Here is a 21,927-nt window from a genome sequence, read left to right on the forward strand (position 1 = left end):
AAGAATAATCTGTCTGGTTGTTTACACTATTTAGAAGAATACTGGTGTCAACACCCAAAGTTTGATTTCCACATTGGCCTGAACTCTTTCTTCTGTAACTATTCACAGAAAAAATTTTGTCATCTCTATTAGTCAGACCTACTGGAATAGTCAAACACTGAAGTTAATAGGTCTCCACAAATCATAAGTGATAACTCCCATGCAGAAAAGGGAGAAAGAAAACATCACCACTGGACTGAAAGACATCCATGAAAACAGTACAGTGGGGTTTTACATTTACTGAGTCACTGACTTCTGCACAGTACACATTCCATTTACAATGAAAATCCTACAAATGTACATGAAAACATGGAGATTTGACTATTACAGTTTGGATGTGTAGGGTTTTTTTTGTTCTTGTTCTTTTTCAAAGTAAAAGTGATCATACAGTATTAACCTCTACCAGCTACTTTTAATGTTTGCAATTTTATCCACTGGAAGGAAAGAGAGAAGAAACAACAGTTGAAGGCATCTGTTTCCAAATGTTTGATTGGATATGGTTCAAAGAGCCTGCAGTTCAACTCTTCAAGAGGTGCTCTCATTAAATAATACAAATCCTTTGTATATGATCTTGCACCTGCTCTTTTCAGTGGAAACCACATTTATAATGTTCACTCCTTAGTGTTTCTGAGATACAGCAGCCGAGAGTAAGGAACCTAAAAGGTGCTCCCAAAATGCAACACACAGATAAAAATTCATTGCTGTGGGTGGTTGGGAATGACTAATTCTGTGCATTTAAAATTAGTAATTGTACTTGCATGCTCTGAGTTTGTAAGGACATATTTTTTTTGTTGCTGCTATTACAACCAAAATAATTTAATGTGGAATCACATTTTTGTTGTTGCTGTCATTACATATGAACTACAGTTCATATGAAATCAGTTAAACCAATATATGCACCCTCCTCTCTGCATTATCTCCATTCATCCCTGGGCATTAAACTGATTTTGCTATCATTTATTTCTGCATATAGATGGATGTTCTTTCATAGCCACTGGATTAAGCTGCAATGTTTAAGGCAAAAGGCTTTTGAACCTTAGGTGTCCCTGAGTAAGATTTGGAAACCTGGCCATCTGTAGCCTCCACCACCTCTCACTGAGGTGAACCCATAGATCCAGGGCACCGTGTTCATATAACCAAAAGCCACCCACATTGCTTCCCTTAGATTTCTCACTTTTTGAACCACAGTGGTATGAGCAGAACACCAGAGAGAGACTACAAGTACTTCCAAACACTCAGAAATAGGCTCTTCTCAAGAGCCCTTACTAGTAATCCAGCTCTGCTCCCATTGAATTTACTGTGACTTTTATCACTGTCTTGAAAACAGAGAAAGATAAATATATATATATATATATATATCAATGGCTCAGCTAAGGAAATGTTACATACATCCAGAGAAGTTTTCCTGAAAGGCCAGTGAAGAGTTTCACCTAATCCTTCCCTGATGCTGTTTGCTTTTTCACTTAACTCCAAACATTAACCAAAAGATCTGACATCACCCATGTTCCATAGCCACTTCCTTCTTATGGCAGAGAAAGAAGAATGTTTCCTCCAGTGAGGAATCACCAAGGGAAACAATTTGCTGAGCATTTCAAATAAAGACATTATTTGCTGAAGAACTACCTGACAAGGGTTTTTCTAAGCCCTAGAACAACAAACCAAATCACTCAAGATAAATTTCAGAGTTACAGTATTTGTTAATTTTAAGCATAATTAACTACTGAAACTCATCTGGCCAAAGAAGCCATGATATGACATGCTGTAGCATGCAACAGCACTGAGCCTAAATGTAAAAAGACAACACACAATGCTATTTTTAAATCTATTTCAGAGAAACTGTCTGAGGACATAGGTAAGAGGGTGTCTGTATTCATTTTAATGGTTCCTCGATGTAAGAACAAACTTTAAAAACAGTTGTGTTTATTTGTTTAGTACAGAGAATTCCTGCAAGGGAGACTAATATTTATAACATTGCTAGTCAAAGTATTCAGTCTCTGTTCCCAAGATCATCCCTCCAACTGAGGAAAGCAAGAAACAAAGAGCCCCATCTGCCAAAACCAGCCCAAATTGTTTCTATTGTTGATTTCTTTTGAAGTCAATGATACTGGAGCCTTGGGCAAATGCTTACCAACCAGGTCCCCCATTTCAGTTTTCCAGATAGCTATCCAAACAAGGTTTTGAGCTTCATAAACAACTAAGCCTTTACAAAGAGAGTATTCTTTAAACTGATCCAACTAAATTATGAACAAAATCAAGTATTACTTCAACTGCTGCCTTTCAAAATGCAACAGCTGAAACTTTTGATTCAGATTTGGAAGAGCAGGGCTTGCTGGTGCTCAAGGGGAGGCCCCAGGCAGTAATGCTTATTTTCTCCTCCACTTCATTTTGTAAATGCATCTAAGCATCACTGTGACTGGACCAGCAGATATGGAACACAATCAATACCCACCCTCACCACACACAATGCAAACACTAGAAATATGGCCATAAATCACACATATGGCTCCTATGACACAGGTCCCTCAAAGTGAGGGTCTCTGTTTACATGCAGTACAACTACTATCCATCAGAGCAGCTTATGAGCACAACAGGCATTTAAAGCTGAGAATGTTCTTACCCTGAGAAACTAGCCTTCTATTAAGCAAGGCAGCAGATAATTCTGCTAGTGATTTGGGCAGAGCAATCCCCTCAGAAGCACTCATATAGTATCTTTGTTTTCAAAACTTGGGGAAGAGAAATTTAATTTTCATAGCCCTTAAACACTTACTAAGTTGCTAATTCTAGGACTTAACCTTCCTTCCCCACTCCTTTAAGAGCTTTTTCCAAAACAGAAAGCATGGACCTCAAACTTCTTTTGCAGAAACTTTCGAATGGAAACACCAGCTTCCTTGCACACCCACTCAGATGTATACAAGTTGTGGCATCATGTCATGGAGGAATTTCACAGCATCATATACTTCTTTCACCATCTCCCTCAAGCACATCAGTTAACTTTATCCTGTGCTCTTAAAATTTGTGACATTAGACACCTGAAACTAAATGAAATACTGGAATATATTAAAGTACTGTAGTATTGTTGAAAACTGCACATGAAAGAATTCTTCTGGCTAGTTTTGGAGAACCAGAGACTGAAAGTGCAAAAACCTGGTTTTGAGTTGCCTTAAATTTTCTTTACCCTTTTTCAAATAAGTTTAAGACAATGGAAATAAGCTAGATACCTTATGAGTTTACTCCCAGGTAGGAAACTATCAACTACTTACTGTACAGTCAGCAGGACCTATCAGCTCCTCATTGATCTTATTTAATTCACCATGCTACAGGAGTGTACACACCCTTTACACTTTACAATGGAAGACCTAGATTAAAAAAAAAATTAAGTCCCCTATGAGCATCCCAACAGCAAAGAACACAGTTTAGGTTAGCCACAGTGATAATTTGCTACATTGCTTTTTTAGTTATTTGCCTATAAGAGCATACCTTCCTTAAAACATATTTACATTTCCCCCTGAGAAGTTTAAGCCACTCAGACTGAATGATTTTTACTGCTTACAGACAAGGAAGAGTAGTCTGCCTTCAGGTATACAGATAGTAAGGAAATCAAATCAAAGAAAGATCTGCTATTATGGTGTGTGCATATATGTATTTTATATATATATATATATAGATAGAGAGAGAGAGAGAGAGAGGCTACTACTCACACCTTGCTATGATAATATGACTTGGCAAATACAGAGGGTCAAATGCCTCCACTCTCCCCCCCTCCATATTGTGCTGCTATAACTGGTCACCAGCAATGTGACACAGAAAAGGTTTGTATGCTCACACTCAGCTGGCATGTGTCCAGGCAAAGCTTGGGGAGGGAGAGCTTCCCTAGAGTCCCTGCTAGACACACACAGTTGGAAGATAGCCTGAAGCAAGACTGAAGATTAACAGTCTACAAAAAGACCTCCAACACCCAGACTGTGTTAGCCAACTGAAAAGCTCATCCCCAGATTTTAAACCAGGCTGCAGACACCAGATCTGGCAGTGCCTGAGGCCAGCAGCACAGCTCTGCTTCCAGGCTGCTTAGATAACAACTGTGCAGCCAAGGGATGGACTGGGAGAAGTTATTTTAAATTGCAATTATGGGTTCATATGCTACCAAAAGAGCCAGATGAACACAGTCATTGCTGCTAATAGCTTCCTTTTCTCTTCTGAAAGAGCCACAAGGATTTTAGTAATGGCAACTAAAGACTAAGTAAATAGCATCAAGTGAAGGGTTCGGTGCACACTGCTGCTGCTCCCACCCCAGTGAACTCCAGTACCTCCCATTCTTTTTTCAGACAGGTCTGAAACATATCTCTCTCTCTTTCTTGTAGCCTCTTTCCTATAGAGGATCCAACAAACCCACCATGTAGTGGCAGGGCTCAAGATAAAGGACTGCACAAGCAGCCCTCACTCTTCAGCTGAGGGCTGGGTAGCCACAAATGCACATGGGGGGTAGCAAAGCACTTTGCACTTTCAAAGCAATCCCTAAGTGAAAAGTGATAGAAGTGTTAGAAGTCACAGCAAGTAGGAAAAGCAGCACTACTGCACAGGAGGTGAGGCAGAACTTCAGAAGGGGTTAGCAGCAAGATGATGGAGCACAAGGCATTCTCCCTTTGCTACACTCAAATTAATTCCAACATGAGAACCAACACTAACGTCAGAGCCAATATTAAAAGTCACTGCCACAGCACAGAATATCCTTCAGCAGGCAAAGTTAACTGTTGAAGGACAGCCTGACCTTGCCACAAGTTCACCTGAAATCTTAAGGCTGAATGAGGAATAAATAACTAAGTTTTTACTTGCATGAATCCTTACACAGCTACACCTTGGCAATGGATTGCTCTTAGATCAGTCACACAGCCATTACTAACAGCAGAGACTGATCAGCACAAATTTTATGCTCCCACACTGGTGGCACCCATGGTTCAGAAACAATGGTCCCATCAATCCTCCAGACCCACTACTGGCTATCAAATACAGTATTTTCTGGCAAGTATTTATTGAAATTAATTTTATCAGGATTTTATAGACCAGCTGCAATCATTTACTACAGCCTTTCAGACTACTGTGACTTTCAGAAGTCAGACATTATGTTACTTTGTTTTATTTATCATTGAAAATTTCACATGCTCTAAAAAAGTATATATGGTAGCCAGCCACCACTGAGAGGTAAAGAACTCTGTGCTTTCCACTTTTCTAAACCAGGTTCTGGAATATTTTCTAACAGCTTTGGTAACAAACTGTTGCAGAAGCTACAGTGAAGTTTTGTCTTTCTCTAATACTTACATGATGATGTTTCCTAACCCTTTTCCTGAAAGGAGACTCACCAAAAAGTTGCAGGATTTTAACTTTTTTTTTTTTTTTTTTTTTAAATCTGGCAAGAAGATGCTGCTCTAAGACTGTGCCACACACAAACTGGATGAGCAGCCAACTGCTGAGTGGGAGGCTCATTAAAAAAGGCCATTTGCTTGCCATATGTCTCTTTCTTCTAGACAGACTAATTCTAGTTATTAAAATTTTAACCAGAAATGCAGATTAGCAAAGCAACTTTTTGCTAAAATGGCACCAGAAATTTTCCTAAGCTGAGCATTGAGAGCTACTCAGTGCTCAGAAAAAGTTACCAATCTGACAGGGGAGCCTTGAGCCCAAAGCAGGGCTGGCACAATGCCTCATCCTTGCAAGGCTGGTGTTTCCTGACCTCCCAGCAGGGAGCCCTTGTCCCTCCATCTCCTCCTCCTGCTGCCATCCACCACCACCCATGCTGCTGCTGCTACTGTCCCCTACCTCCCCCTCTACCAGCACCTCCTGCTCACACCCCTCCCTCCCTACTAACACTCCCACAGCCAGCAGGGTGACAAAAGTCAGCACAAGCACATCTGGTCCCAGCCATCTGCCTAGAACAGCTTCTGCAGACCTTTGGATTCAATAAATCCATCAGATTCTTTGACACCTTTGTGTGGTTTTGACAGTGTGTGTACTGACACACCAGTAGACAAACAGGTAACCCACGGGCAGCCACAAATTCCTGAAGTGGGACAGTGGTCAGTCAGCAGCCATCAAATTGAAAAAAAAAAAAAGGAGAACAAGCAATCCACCCCAACCCTTGGGATTTCAAGCCTTTTTTACACTCAAAGCAGTTTTTCAGATAGGAACATATGCATACTAGATCTTATTATAAATGTCCCTTTCTCTTCTATTTACATTCTGTTTTAAGACACTACCAGTCTGAACTCAAATTCAAGTTTTCTGTTGATTTTATTTAGAAAGTTTGTCTAAATTCACGTGTTGTGTTTCTATAGCAACTCTCCTCTTGGATGGTTCAACAGCACTGCACAGAAATAATCTGACACCATGAAGAGTTACAAGTATTGACCCTTTCCCCCATCCAAAGTCCCACAGTGCCTAGTGAAGCCTAAGGCTGATTTAGAATCATACAGCAACTTCATTCCTACTCAGAGTATTTCTCATCCCACACCCCAGGACATGCTTTAGCTCTTCTCCTACACTGACTCTGAGGGACACATCCTTCCCAGCAGCTGGTTCTGGGTTTTTAAGCCACATTTGTAAGAATCTCTCAACTCAGATCCACGAATCTAATGCAGCACTACTTTTTCTTCTATTTTTGGCAATGTCATTTGTGTAGCCAATGTCTTAATTCTCCCACATACTTTGAGCCTAGGTAATTAATTTAGCAGAGACACAGTAGCTAAAGAATTGGAGTCACCCTGCCCATCCATCTTACCCATTTCACTTTTCCCATCAATCTTCACAGTGATCCCACTTGGCCTACACAGACTTTACCTTCTGGGTCTGGAAATGCCCATGCAGCATTTTATCAGAGACAGCTTTCCCAGTCAGTACTTTTTGCTGAATGCTTTCTCCTCCACACACACACACCTCACATTCACCTATGCTCAAAAAGTTATAAATTGTTTTAAAAACTAAATAAAATACACAAACCAATTATTCTGGCAGAACCCAACAAATGCACTTCCAATCATTTTGATGAAGACCCTCAGGTGGGATCTTGCATCCTACTCACACATCCCTCTTTGAGCATGTGTGCAGCCATCATAACAAAAATGGGACCTTTCACATGATGAGCTGGTCCACACACAGCAGAAGAAGGATCAGGTAAGTGCCATGAAATAAGGCAAGAAGGAACAGCTGCAGCTGGTTTGAGTTATTTCAGCCACTCAAATGCAGCCAGTCAGCCTTGGCTGGCTGTTCCCAGTCCACTGCAATATAGAATTCATGTGAGACGAACCGGAAAGGTTGAACTGGTGACAAATATTTAAAGAGCGGGAAGCCAAGGTGCCTCCCCTGAAAAACATAAACTTAACACATTGATTTGAAAGGTCTTTCTTAACTCTGCATAGGCTATCAACCATCCAAGATGACAGCATCTGTCAGTGTAGTAGATTTTGTGACAGGTGGCTCAGCAGCCTGGTGTTCCTAGTTTGGAGGACATTTACCAAAGCCCTCTTACAGTGTCCAATGGATTTCCCTCTTTGCCTCTGCTCCCCCCAGCTTTGGAGCCAAACTGCACACTCTGCTCAACAGCAGAGTTGGGGCTCATCTGCAGCAAAGGGGATGAATGAAGACAGAGCTTCATGTCTGTACTACATAAAGCTGAAAAAAAGTAAGTACAAGCTTTCAGTTTCTCTCTGTTGTACAGGTCCTTCAGAGCAAGAAGTTAAATATCCATGTTCCTACTGTGCAGGTAATTATGGTCACCTTTGCTATTAGTGTTAATAGCTTCCCTCCCCTTCCTGCTACTGAAACAAGTTCATCTCTGCCAACTGAGAGCAGAAAACTCTGCACAACAGCCCATGACAGAGGAAAACGCCAGTTTTTCCACTTCTTTAAATTTCAAAGCTCAAAGAAGTGCCTTTCCCTGACACAGCAAAATCACTGCCTTGGATCACAGGCTAAATTAATCACACAAATTACATTCTCCATATAAACAGTTATACATGACTTAAATAGCATGGTTTTATTTTCCTATTGGCACAGTAGTTCAGTCATAGCTCAGGACATCCATGATGTCAGCTGCTTTAATTGGCAGCACTGACGTGACCAGCTCTCGTTCCCAGACGTGAACTGTGCTGGTTTCCATAGGGAGGATGCTGACTGAAGAATTCCTAAAACACTTCCTATCAGTTGTTTTCAGCAGCAAATACTGGCTCCAGCAGGGAAAAACAAAACAAAAACCCAAACCAGAAAAACATCTGTTTGGGCATCCAAAAATTCACAAGACGACGTCACCCTGTGAGATTTCTCTACAGCTCCCTCCCCAAACACACATGACCTATCAAAATTCCTGCTCTACATTCCTGCCAGCTGGGTTCTGTATTTAGAGAAGGGAAAGACATCAATAGTTTTTGCCTTGCTTGTTTGCCATGTCAGCTCAGTAGTAACAGTTCCCCCTCTGGCCCCCAGAAGGAAAAGGGACAGTCTGTCTGAAAGAGATTTCATAGACTAATTATAGAAAGCTCATGGCAATTTCTTCCCTCACAAATTCCCATACAGATTTAGTCCATGTAATAAGTCATCAGTAAAGGAAAAAGTGGGGATGAACTTGAAACAAAGTGAAACCAAAAGTAGAAGAATCAACCAAATGAAAAGAAAAGTGCAGTAGTCCATAACCAAATCCCCCAAGCATTAAGGGCTTTACTTCTTTGCAAGTCTTCATCCACTACTAGCATGAACTGTGATGCAGGTAAGAGTCGTGGGATGGCTGCATTGGTGACTGCTTCATTCCTAGCAGTCACATGTGCTTGCTTTTTTCTGCACCTGGTACGCAGTAAAAATGTAAATTCATGCAGCGTTACATAAGAGATTAACAAAAGGCATCACTGCCCATATGAACCATCAACTCAAAACATCCCATTTCTCAGAATTTAATAAAAATTATTCCCCCAAGTTTGCACAGAAGAGAAAGCATATTTTTATATGATCAAACATAGCCTTTACAACTCCCTTTACCTCATTAAGGGATAACTTCAAAGTCAGATGGGTGGTCTTAAAACTGTAAAATTCCTACTTTAGGAAAACTGGTGTGAAGTTCCAGATTGCAATTACAGAGTATAGACTAAGAAACCCTCTTTGAGCTCCTTAACTATCCTTAAAGACTATTAACTGTATGCATTTCTACAGGCCTGTCAGGTAGGCAAGGGATGAAGCAGCTCCTCACTCTATCCATGCCTTCCTTGCTCAGTGCCTAGAAACAGGAGCTGCTTCCCTGCCCCAGCCTTGCTGGCAGGAGCTCACCAGCTGGGTAGGCTGTAGTGTTCATGCAACTCCTCCCTTCTGAATTCTGAAGTTAGACCCCATGAAAGAGGAGAACAGCTGTCTCTTGGGAACTCAGGAGCCACATTTCCAATTTTCTTGTACCTAGTGCTTAGGGTAGCTTCAAATGGATAGGAATGTGGGATCAGACCAGAACCTGGAGTGCAGCAATGAATACACCTCAGATTCCCAGTGGGGATCAGCCGTTTTCTCTCAGCTTCCCAGTGGTTAAGTTAGGCAGCTTTTAACACCCTCTCCCAAGCACTTAAGTCTTTCCAGCATCATAAAAATGAGCCCAGCACTCCACAGTACCAGCCAAGAGCTCAGGCAAAGTAATTCAAGCAATGCCAAGCAAATCCTGTGTGATTCAGGCCATCTCCCAGTCTTTTGGGAACCAGTTTCCTGGCTGCTATTCTACCCTGCCCTCAACTGCAATCTTTCAAAAAGTCATCCTCCCCAGTTAATTTCTTTTGTACCAGCCTCTAGAACTTTTTCCTAATTGATGCAACTCCAACTGGCTTTTTCTGCTGCTCATGGAGATCTGAAACAAGCAAACAGAATGAAACAAAAAACCTCACCAACCACCTCACAGTGAACGCTTGTAAGGTCACAGCTGAATTTCAGCAAGTTTTAAGTTTGAAGACTTTGAGTAACAGCCAAGAACTGTGGAAGTCTGAGAGGAACATGTGATATTAGGAGTCATCAGTTGTAAAAGCTGCAAGTTTTCCCTCTCTCTTCCTACCTCCCTTCTCACAAATAAAACACAGTTCAACGCTGAGGCAAAATTTAGGGCTTTTCTTTTCAAAACAAGGATGAGATTATACTTGTGCTGAAGTCAAGGTAGAGGAGAGCAAGAGGGCAAGACAGCTGTATCTAAAAGCATACACCTCTTCCCACCTAGTACCTCACTGTAACAGGATTGAAAAATATCCCTGTCATCACAAGCTTTTGGTCCCTTTAAGGCACCAAGCAAACCCCATGGAACCAAGCATATTTTAGAGTAGAACTGGTGCCTGCAAACCACAGACTCTTAATCCAGGTTAGAAAGAAAGAGAGAAAATATAAGTATTTTCTTTTCATGAACTTCTGGGACACAGACTTTTCCTCCATTGCTTGGAATATTACTACCCTGTGAATTAATCCCACTTTTTTCATTACATCAAAGAGCAAAAGTCTTTGAGGGCTGCAGACTCTTATAGCAGTTCCAGTTTTGCTGTCTGGCCCATCTGAAATATCTGAAAGGTAAATTGGAAGTAAAAAAATGTGGAATGTGGTATCATTTAAAAGCTGGATGCAGACTTTGATATATCCACCCACCAAACTGAACATCAAGCAAATTGTACAAGTTCTGTAGGGGATAAAAGGAATCTTTCATAGACATAAGGTTGTATATACACAAAGAAAGAAACAGAAAAAAAAAAAAAAAGAGAAGACATAGGTATACTTTCCTTAGCAGTTATAAAACAAAACACAAATTAGACAAGATTCTCTGACACAGGTGATCTGACAAAAGGGGAATATTTCATTAAAATTAGGCAAAAAGCTGCTGCTTCACCAGACTGGCTAACAGGGGGAGATGGAAGAACAGGAAGAACAAGTGCACCCAGAGATGCAAAAGAAATAAGGAATTTTTGCCAGCAATCTCATTGACTGCATTTTGATTCTGCAATTTGATATTGCACTGTAGATCAATGGAGAAGTGTTTGCCAAAATTTAAATGGGCACAGAAAGTGAAATTACAGACGGGACCATGGGAAAGTCTGACAACTTGAAGGTAACTCTCTGAGAAAAAAACCCCAAAGACGAATATGGATATTTGCTTGTATATAAGAAGAGTCCATCCAGTTTTTCAAGGTGACAGGTTTGAGAAGTCAGGAATATGAAGAATTTCCAGACTACAAAGCTGTGATTTTATCTAGAATAAAAAAAAAAATAAGACTTTGTGGGGAAAATGAGGTAGCAACAAACTAAAATCAAGTCAATAAATATATTATAAAGCATAAACATTCCCAGAAAAGCATGTAGTGATGCTGTATGGGCAATTACAAGTGTTACAGACATTACTGATTTCAGAGTTGAGGAGGCACAAACTGTTCAATAAAATGAGTGACCTCTCTCTCTGCAATATTCGGGCACTACTTTACAATCAGACTTTTAAATGAATCCCAAATACACTTTCTTCTACATGTTTATGGGGAAAAAAAGGTTGCTGTTCTGAAGAAACTTCCCACAGTCAAGTATTCAGAACTACAGAAGTCATATTTTTCTTTTAAAAGCATGAAGGCTCTAAGCTGGTGGCAATGCTTTCATTAGAAGTAATTGTGAAAAGTTTTCAAACCTCCAATTGCTTTGTAGATGCACAACTCTTCAGAAAAAAAAAGAAAAAAACTAAACAAAACTTGAGTACTGGGGGGATTAAGTGTGTGGGTAGGTTGTTTTCTTGCTTTTCTTCTGAGGAAGAAGATATCCATTCATTAATCATTTACCAGCCCACGTACACATGGCAGCCTGCCTCTCTCAGGAGCATTGCATTTGGGCCCTGCTCTCTAGAAAGTGAAATTCAGCTGCAGAGCACAAAAGCCTCAGGAGAACTATGTGATAGCTCGGTGCCAGGTCAAGTTCAAAGCAAAACACAAATTAAAGTGCAAAACATTTCATATCAGGGAGTGGTGTGCCTGTTGGCTGGAAAGGACTCACCTAAGTTCTTTACTCAGTTCTCTCTCTAAGGCAATGTCCCTCCCTGCCTTAGATCTCACCCACCTCTTTGAACTTGAAATTACCCCATCGGAGCTGTGCTGCTCAGCTCACTGAGAAGAGCAGGCATCGCTTTCCCTGCTCTTCCAAGGGAGGCAAAGCATGGGACAAAGCACTCTTTGTCCAGCACCACCTTCCTCGAGCAGCAGACAGCATTGAATTGCATCTGAGGGAGTGGAGAGGCTGAACTGAACTTAAGCAGGCTCTGTCCCCAAAGTCACACAAGCTGGCAGCAGATACCTTAATGCTGACTAGCAAAGGCTGCGTGCCAGTCTAATGCTGGCTCTTCTCCCCAGGGCCAGGCAGAGAGCTCTACTGCAAGCCTACAGAAGACCCAACATATGATAAACATCTCAAAGTGCACAGCATCACTGAAGGAAAAATCTGAGCTCTTCCAGACCTCCCAAACCATGATGCAGCAGGTTCAGGGTGGCTAATGAGGAACAGCAGCTGCTGTTACTGTCATCATCTCCAGACAACTGGGAGATACCTAACTCACACCATGCTCTCCTCCCTCAGTGTCCAAGGGATGGTTCTTCCAGAGTGGATAGCAATAAGCCTACAGTTATGGCCAAACTGTGCCTTGGAGGCAGCCATGCCTTTGGACCTGAGAGAGAACTTCTGCAGCTGCATGTTGCCAAATCTCAGGGAGCTGTGCTGCTCTCCTGTTGCCAAGGCAAGCTCACTCCTGAGAGGACCTGCAGAGAGCGTCTTCCTCTGTGTTAGCAGGACACGGGGAGGAGCAGGCACAGCTCTCTGATTAACAAATCAAACCAGTAGAAACAGGTTTCAGTGGGGTGTTGGTTGTACACCTCTTCCAACACCAGAGAAGGGCCTTCTGACTCATTCCCATCCAACACCCCACCTGTGGAAGGTTCACATGACAAGGTTTTATATTTCCTCATTTAAAACACACTAAGAAAGCTATCAGCACACTTGGCTAAGCAACCAGAGCAGGGCACCAGTGATTACTCTGCATTAGCAACTGCACACCTTCAGTCTGTGCTAGGGAGGTGTGAGCTCACAGGAGTATTTTCAACATCCTGGATGTGTTACAGTGTGGCACAGCCTGGAGCAGGATGTTACTTTCTAATATCTTTATAGAAATATTTTTATTATTAGTTGCCTCCTGTGTGCACACAGATGGCAGCAGAGACATAAGAGGCATTCCCTCCAAACTCTGGGCAAAACTGAGTAGAAGACTACAGAAAAAGAAAAGGATTTTTACATTTGTCTGTCATTTCTTTTTTAAAGATCATCTCAAAGGAACAGCTTTCCTCTCAGAACGGAAAAAAACAAACAGTTGAGAAAATGAACCATCAGTTGCAACAAGAGAGATAAGGCCCTTAAAAACCCCGACATTAAAAGCCCTGTTATGATTTGATTAAATGTGGGAGTGAGTATTTGGTGCAAAATGACCTGGATGCTGCCAATTCACCCCAAAGTACTTCTTTCTTTCCTTGCATGCACTCACCAACACTAGCATGGCCTTTGAAAGAGAAGACTGCACTGTGTAGGTGGGGGTATGCACACACTCCACAGCCTTCTGTGCCACTCTTCCTGTGCAGCAGGTTTTAAGCAACCACATCCAACCTGATCATCCACTTTCACATCAATAATCTGCACACATAAACAACTATGGCCACTTAGAGTCAGAGCAGAACACCTCTGTGGCTTGAGCTGATGAATCCTCAGAAACACAAACACACCAACCTCAGAATCCTCAGAAAGATAGTTTTGAGCTGTAGAGTCCTGGAAGGTAATGCAAGAAGAATCAGACAACACCTGAGGGCCACAGTATTAAACCCCTGAGAGTGTCTTCAGTGCCTTTCAGTTACCACAGAATATGTCTGAGATGTGGTCACCAGCATGTCCCTGGGACACATCTTCCTCTGCAGAACTTCTGCAGAAGAATGAAAAGTATCTTTCTTGGCAAGCAGCAGCACAGCAGTGTAATTCAGCATGGCAAAGTGTAGTACCAACAGGCCCTGTATCTTCCAGACTGAGATCACAAACCAGTATTTTCCAGAGGCTACCAGGGGAAACATCTATCAAGGTAAAGGTTACTGTGCTGCCCAAGCAAAACCTAACAGTAACATTTAATGTCAGCTAGAGGTTATTGGTAACAAACACTTGCTTTTAGAGTAGAAATTAAGGATATCAAAGCACCAGAAACAAAACAACTAGTTCAGGCAGAGAGCTGATAAGACCTTCCTATAAGTATCAAGTGTGAATTGTACCTGAAGAAAGCAAATAACACCAAAGGAATGTCCATCTGCTGTGATGACCTTGGATTCTTGTGAAACCCATTCTTTCAGGGCATTATCAGGACATTAATTTTAATATGCTCTCCATTCCATATGCATGTGAAGACTTTTGTTGTTTTAAGTGCCAGAAACACATTAGTTATTTGGTTTTAATTACATTAAAATTTAACTTGCTGCTACATTAACTTTAATTTTTACTCTAAAGAGAAGCAGACTGGAGAGAATGTTCAAGAGAGAATGGTTACATTAACAGTTGTCATATGTGATCCTTAACAGCAAGAGTTTACCATGTCTGCCACCACCAAAAAAACAACCACGGTAGCACTTTCATAGTAGGGAAAGCACCACCAGCAAGACTGCACAACTCAGGTTCTGGCAATAAAATTTCACTTAAATGTAAAATAAAGCATTCCCCTTCTTTAATAAGGCTTTATTGTATTTCTTTTGTATTTGTTTTATTGTATTGTTTAATAAGTGTATCAAAAACTGATTTAGCAAGTAGCAAAATAAGATTTACTTTATGGTCAGTAATATATTTATGAGTGATGAAGTTGTGGTACTTAAACTGTAATCTCAGGAAAATAAAATCAGTTTCAGTGTCTCTTCCTGCTCAACTGTTACAATGAAAATCATGTTGCAATTTGTGACATTGAAATTCTTCTAGGGTTAAAGAACAAAAAAAAGGTTTTAAAGCCAAAACAAACCTTGAAAGTAATTTCAATGAACTCTTATATTCCATCTCTAAGGGTCATTCTGGTAGGTAGTACATTTTAGCTGACAGAAGTTTAAAGTTTAACCATGCAAAAATCAGTTCCATAATCCAGGTCAGCCCCCAGCCCAGCACGCTGGCTTAGGCAGCCCCATTAAACCTGGCTTAGGCAGCCCCATTAAACCTGGCTTAGGCAGCTCCATTAAACCTGGCTTAGGCAGCCCCATTAAACCTGGCCTGTCCAGCAGGGAGTTCTGGATCCCAAGCACAGAGAACATGAGGCACTGCTCAGGGCAGCACTGACAGCACACTCAGTGCCAGCTCACACACCTCTGTATGGTACTCCACAGCAGCACAAGCTAATCTTTAGGGTATGGAAGACACCTCTATCTGCATTTAGATGTCAGCATCCAAGTGCCAAACTGCAGTGCTTTGCTAACTAATCCTTCACATGCATAGCTTCATCTCTCCTTCCATGGAGGCAAGCCCATCAGACATGCTCTGGTTCTGCCAATTAGCACAGACCATTTTTGTGATGTTCTTTGGCAACACTGGAGCTCATATCATGTTCAGTAAGTTCCTCACTAGGTGGAAGCTTCTGAACTTTCAGGAATTTTCATCTCATGCATGAGAGTTTTGTGGCAGGGAACTTTCTTTGACAGCAAAACATATTTTGCTAACTAAACACATCCTCTTTTCCTGCCTTAACACAAGCCAGGAAGAAAAGCACTTTGACACTTTTGCAGTATCTCAGGGGACAGATTTTTATTTTGCTGGTGTCTGTGTAAATTTAAGATATGAATGAATGGAAACATGAAGAGTCAGGAAACCCTGCTTAGCATATCTTTGTTAACTTTAAAATTGAAGACCCAAATCAAGCCTTCAGTAAACCCCTTAAGATCTCTTATGCCATTAACCATTTTATTTTCCATTCTCCTTCCAGGAATCAGTGTAAGGATTTTAAAACATGGTATTCAGTTCAAAGGAAGTGAAGTGTATATCTGCCCACACCACTGGAACTTATGCAGCCAGGAGATGTAAAAAAAAAAGATGAACATTACTAAGCATAAGCACTAGAAAATGTTTATCCTAAGAAAGTTAACTTCAGAGAGTTTTAAAGCCACATGCATTATGACACTATATGCCATCAGACCAAAGCTTTTAAACAAATCTTAGAAAAATTAACATTCCAGTAGTGAACTCCAAGGAGAAAGAGTACCTAAGAAGGCAAGTGGTGCAATTTTCATCACTGGAATAGGGTGCATCCCTGCAGCTGCAGCACTGGTGTGACTGACACAAAGCAACTCGGCCAGGTCTTGTCCAACTCAGCACACCCCAGTGCACAGCGCTTTAAAGGAGATTGTAGCAGAGCCAAGCACATTATTCAATTGATAACTGTTTATACAGAAGGTTAATTAAAACTCTAAGGCCACATATTTACTTTGTAGCCATGGCTCTTTCAGTTCACACTTTCCAGCTCTGGAAGTTTTCCATCTACTGCTGGAACATAAGCAGTTCCCACTCATTGTATTGTTCTGTTCAGCTTGTGAATGAGAACACTAAATAGCAGGAAAAAGTATTAAAAATAATTTGCTAGCAAAGTAAAAATAATTTTAAATCATGAAATAAATATAGATTAGTTGGAACATAGCTACTTGGAACAACAGTATTACTCTATCACCCAAGAAGGCAGACAAAGATAATGCACTACTGAGGAGCATTAGTTTAATTGTGCAGTATTATTATGAAGAGTCCCTGGTGTTTAACATGGAAACATCAGAAAATCCCCCCTCAGCTTGAATGTAAAATCTATTCCATCTCTGACCAAACATTTCAAGGCAATTTCAAACTTTCACACTTGTGTCTCCACATTCACACATGAGAAGTGCTGGCAACTCATTATGATCAAATTGAAATCAATTCCTCTACACAGCTACGTGTCCTGTCAATGTGTTGCCCAATGAAATACATCTATTTAGCAGCCCTGCAAGCAAGTCAGTATCTCTTGCTCTGTGACATTACTAAAAAGTTAACACAGACAATGGCATGAGAGGCTTAGCTTCGTTCTCTCAAACATAATGATCAGTATGAGTGGTAGGCAATTCATTGTGTTTGAATTTGAATTTCAGGTGAACATTAGCTTTACCTGCATAATGTACAGGGATTTCTATCTTTGGCCCTATGACGTAGTGACCCTCCTCCAGACTGTGAGCTGTAATTGTTGTCCACTGCCGACACGAATGAATCAGAAGATAATCGCTGTCCCGAAGACCTTCTATAGTTTCTCCTGTAAAACAAATGTAGGGTTTTTTTTAAAAAAAAGAAAACAAACTACACTTACTGCATGATGAATTAGGAAAACATCACAACAAGCATTTTAATCTCATTGGTGTTTATTCTTTTCCAGAGTTTTTGATAATTAAAAATGCAATTAAGTAAATTTCAACTCTATCCAGTATTCACTTTTGCAACTTAAGCACCTTACCTTCCAGAAAACAAACATGAAGCAAAACACCTCAGTGCATGCATACAATATCACAGAGATGCAATCCAGATTACTCAGTAGTGGCTCTGGGGCTCCTTTTTCAACTTTCTGCATAAACACACTTTCATATTTCTATTTCAGTCTGCCTATCTCACTTGATACAAATACTTGAGAGGTCCTTTAGTTTTTAAATAAAGAAAAAAAAAAATCCCAACACATTTCCATATCTTAAAAGAGAAGCATCACACTACCATACAGTAGTAACTGGATATCACACTTTCAAACACAGAGATTTCATCTTTGTCATTCTATCCCTTTGCAAGCCACTGTTAAATTAGCCTTTCAGATGTCTATAAACTTAATCCTATTACTTAAAGAAGAGAAATGAATAACTAAATTAATATTTAAAAAAAAAATCACAAACATATAAGTCCCCTCTCAGACAAATTCAACCAGAAGCCTACCCAGACAACGTGTTGCTCACCTGTCTAAGGCACTCTCTCATACTCTTCTACTCTGGGGTTGGTCAAACCCACCCCAAACACAGTCAAAGATCCAGCTCTCCTTTCTTCCCTTGCCTCTCACAACTTTGCATTTCTGCAGTATCCTGCCCTGTTCTACAGCTTGCAGTGCATGATCAGGTGTAGAGTGCTTTGCTAGGTTTCCCAGCAATTGCAAGAGCCATATTAGACAGACCACTTAAAGTGCCAGCCACACATCTCAAGTGGGATACGATATGTGAACGAAGTCTCACAGAGCAGGAAACTTCAGTGTATCATCACAGAACTGCTCTTACACACCTGCAGTCCTGCTCAGGACACTTCTGCATTAAGCACACAAAAAAAACCAGCCTTTCTCCAGGTGTCTTTGAAGCACCCACTTGGACTTTCAGGAACACTCAGTAGACACTAAACATGGTCCAAGAATAATGAAACTTTAAATTTCATTTTCCTTCTCTCCTACCAGCTCTCTGCAGTCACAGCCAAAAATAACACAAATAGTTTAGCCCTGGAATCACGTTTGGACAAAACCCATCCCCTTCAGTTACTACAACAAACTGAACTTTCTGCACATTGTCCCTAAAATTCAGTGGAAGGATGAGAATTTCCTCAACCTGGGGCAGCAAACATTTCTTCTGTTCTGTCTCTGCAGAGGAGAGACAGAACAGAGCTGCTTCCCACTGAGCTTTTTTTCTGCCTGCAACAGGCACTCTTCCACCGAAGGCAACAGCTTCTACATAGCCCATTCCTGCCTGATTTCATGCTCCCATTCTATCAGCAAGCACCCTCCTACACGATTTTAAACAGAGCAACTGGTGTGTGTGAGAATTGTTAAGATTTTAAATCAGAAGAGACCATTACGGCCATCTGCTCTGACAGCCTTTGGCCACAGGATTCTGCTTGTTTCCTCCAGAAACTCGGATCTGGCTAAGCAAGGGAGAGACATGGCCAAACCTGCAGAGTCCAAGAGATGGACTTCCATGGGTCTGCTGTTCCATGGCCTGTTAAACCTTAAAAACATTCCTGCTTTGCCCATTTGTGTCTTTAACTTATAACCATGGGTGAACTCCTGTGATGGGGGTGTACAGGAGAAACAAACAAAGAAATAATTAAGAAGTCAGGAAACATACAAAGCTCCTTAGTACCAGTAAAGCCTAGGGAAGAGTGGCAAAATTACCATGCAGCACCAGGGAACTCTTTTCCCATCCATATCTTGAAAGAAATTCAGATATATTTGCTGAAGGAATTACGTATCTGCTAAGTTTTAGCAAATTATCAGACCGCCAGCATCTCCTGTTTTCTGCTTACAGGGCAACCTCTAAAATGTATAAAAATTACCTTCAGCTTGCTGCAAAGTTTTATGATTTTGAGGGAAAGCACAATAATAATAACAACAATAACAGTAATAATAATAAATGTTGTTATTTGAAACTCATGTTTCAGTTTTGAAAGTTACACTCCTGCTTCCTATAATCTGTGGCAACAAGTAATTATTCTGTCCCACAACATAATCCAACCAATGATACCTAAGGGAAGACCTAGTATTTTACTAGTTTCACTGACATTGGTGAACAAATTTGGAATAAAACACAAAGTATCTTTGGTATACATTTTCTCTGCCTTATAATCTGTAGGTATAATTTCAGAATATTACCTAAAGGGAGGCTGGACTCTACACCCAGAATTGCAGGGGAATAATTACAGTATGGGTCACCCTCGAAGAATCTGAGGAAGATATTCTCAGGAAAATAAAGACACCCATTATGAAAAGGTGCTTCCAGCCATGGCTCACATGCTGCGATCTGTTTAAGTGCTGTTTAGTGCTGCTCCACTAAAACTGGGTGGGACAGGTGAGTGTAAAAAGAGATTAGTAAGGCAGGCCCAAGAGTGACTACATCACTGAGTCTGCAGCTGGAAGTAGCTGTATTTTCTTAAACAGAACCTTGGAAACCACAATTCTCATTACAACAATTATTTGCTGCAACCGATTACATCGGAAATGAATTCCGTGCTCTGCCACAGGAGACTGGAGGAGACAAGGTGAAGCAGATGTGACAAGGAGTTGACACTCCCCTTGGCTCCTTAACAAAGGGCAGGTCTGCCCTTACCAAGCCCTGATCTTTCCTAACCATTGGTGAGACAGCTTCCTAGGGTTTGCTTTATGGGAAGAGGCTCCTTGTCACCGAGGGATTAGAGGACTCTCAAAAACACCTGGCTGATCATGGTATCCAATCTATGCAAGGAAAAGGTGACTGAGGACAACAAAGCTCACTTCTTTCTTCCCTTTTCTTCTACTCTGTCTCCCCCATAAGACTTGCTCACTGATTTTAAAGTGCTTTCTTCCTGGAGGGGAGGACTTTCCAGGCTGGAGACCCTCTGACCCTTGCTACAAGACTCCTGTCCCAGCCCAAACCAGCCCAGGCTCAGTTATCCCTTCACACTTCTCTCAGCCAACCATACCTTGCACAACAGCCACACACACTCCATCTGATTCCCCCCACCCTGCAGTGGCATAAGTTATGCAAGCCTTTCATTAATCACACTTTGGCTGTGTGGGAGAGAACTCAGTTCTCACCTATCCAACACACTCCTAGGCTGCTGCTTACATAAAAATAAGACACCATGAAGAAACAGAGAACACAGGTCACTCATCTTTAGTAACAGTTTTGTATCTTATGATCCAGTGTGGATTAACTGCTCTATCTTTTCACCCTCTCCTCCCTGCCCCACATGCCTGCCATATAATTAAACCACTACAAAGAATCAACAGGCAAATACTTGTGCCGGTCTTTTACTCCCCCAAATAAAAGTCAAGAGAAGCAATGAACTACCACATGTAATTCCCCACCTTTCCCCAAGCTGCCTACCTCCCTCCAAAATATGAGTCAAGTTTACTCATAATAATGCCTAAGACTAAGACACCCATGACTTGCTAGCAGCTCCTAAACCCTAAATCAAGTGTCAACACCCATCCTTGCCTGAGATTAAAGCCTCACACCCCTAAACTGAAAACTTAGCCAGTATGTTCCAACACAAGCTGATCTCCCACAAGCACTCTATCCACAATCAATATCTGGGAACTTCATTTAGCACCACCAAAACAGCACTGTAATAGGTCTTCAGGTGTTCACTGCAAATAAGATTCACTATAATTTTTTAATTGCATGACCCATTTCTGTACAATTCCTAAAACCCTCTAATATTGCCAACACCATGCTTGTTGAAGGGTAGTTGAAGGGGAAATACTAATCAGGAAAGGAAAATCATTCACATGTTGATACAGTCATTACAAAAAAGGTAATTTCTTAATCAAGAGTCCCATGCTTATTAAATACCAATATTTAATAATATTGGTATTTAATAAGCATTAATAATTCTTTCTAGTTCCAAAACCAGATCATCCATATTTGGCAAATCTTGACTCTGTCATTGTAAACATTCCAATTTCAATTTAACAGCTAGCAACTGTGGCAAGACTGATGAAGGAGGAAAAGGATAACTTCATCTACAAATTCAGAGATAAAATTATGTCTTCACCTGTACTTTTTGAGAACCAGGTGATAAAACAGAAGTCAACTACATGCAGGGATTGAGTTTATATATGTCTATGCTGCAGCACAGAAAGAAAGTAATTTCTCTTGAAAAGAGACATTTCTGCAAGTTGCTGTCACTGCCTACTTTCTAAAGACACACGCATTTTTATTTAGTTGAGCATTTCACAATTCCAAAATGTCTATGAATTCCCCCAAAGCCTCGGGAGAAGAACTGAAGACCACTTCAGTTTTGAAGGGTCTGAGCACTCCTGTCTCCTCTTTGCTTCCTCCTGGATCACAGAATATCTCAAGTTGGAAGGGA

At 41.0% G+C, this 21,927-nt stretch overlaps 1 protein-coding gene across 1 annotated transcript in view; it reads right to left on the reverse strand.

The window, feature by feature from the left end:
• Window positions 1–21,927, reverse strand: part of GAREM1 (GRB2 associated regulator of MAPK1 subtype 1) — a 101,899-nt gene that overhangs the window by 61,902 nt on the left and 18,070 nt on the right. The window contains exon 2 of the mRNA XM_009090048.4: window positions 17,234–17,374. Coding sequence (XP_009088296.3) covers window positions 17,234–17,374 — 141 coding nt within the window. The remainder of the gene's footprint in view (window positions 1–17,233; window positions 17,375–21,927) is intronic.

Source organism: Serinus canaria, chromosome 2 (genome assembly GCF_022539315.1).
Source record: "Serinus canaria isolate serCan28SL12 chromosome 2, serCan2020, whole genome shotgun sequence".
Lineage (NCBI taxonomy): Eukaryota > Metazoa > Chordata > Aves > Passeriformes > Fringillidae > Serinus > Serinus canaria.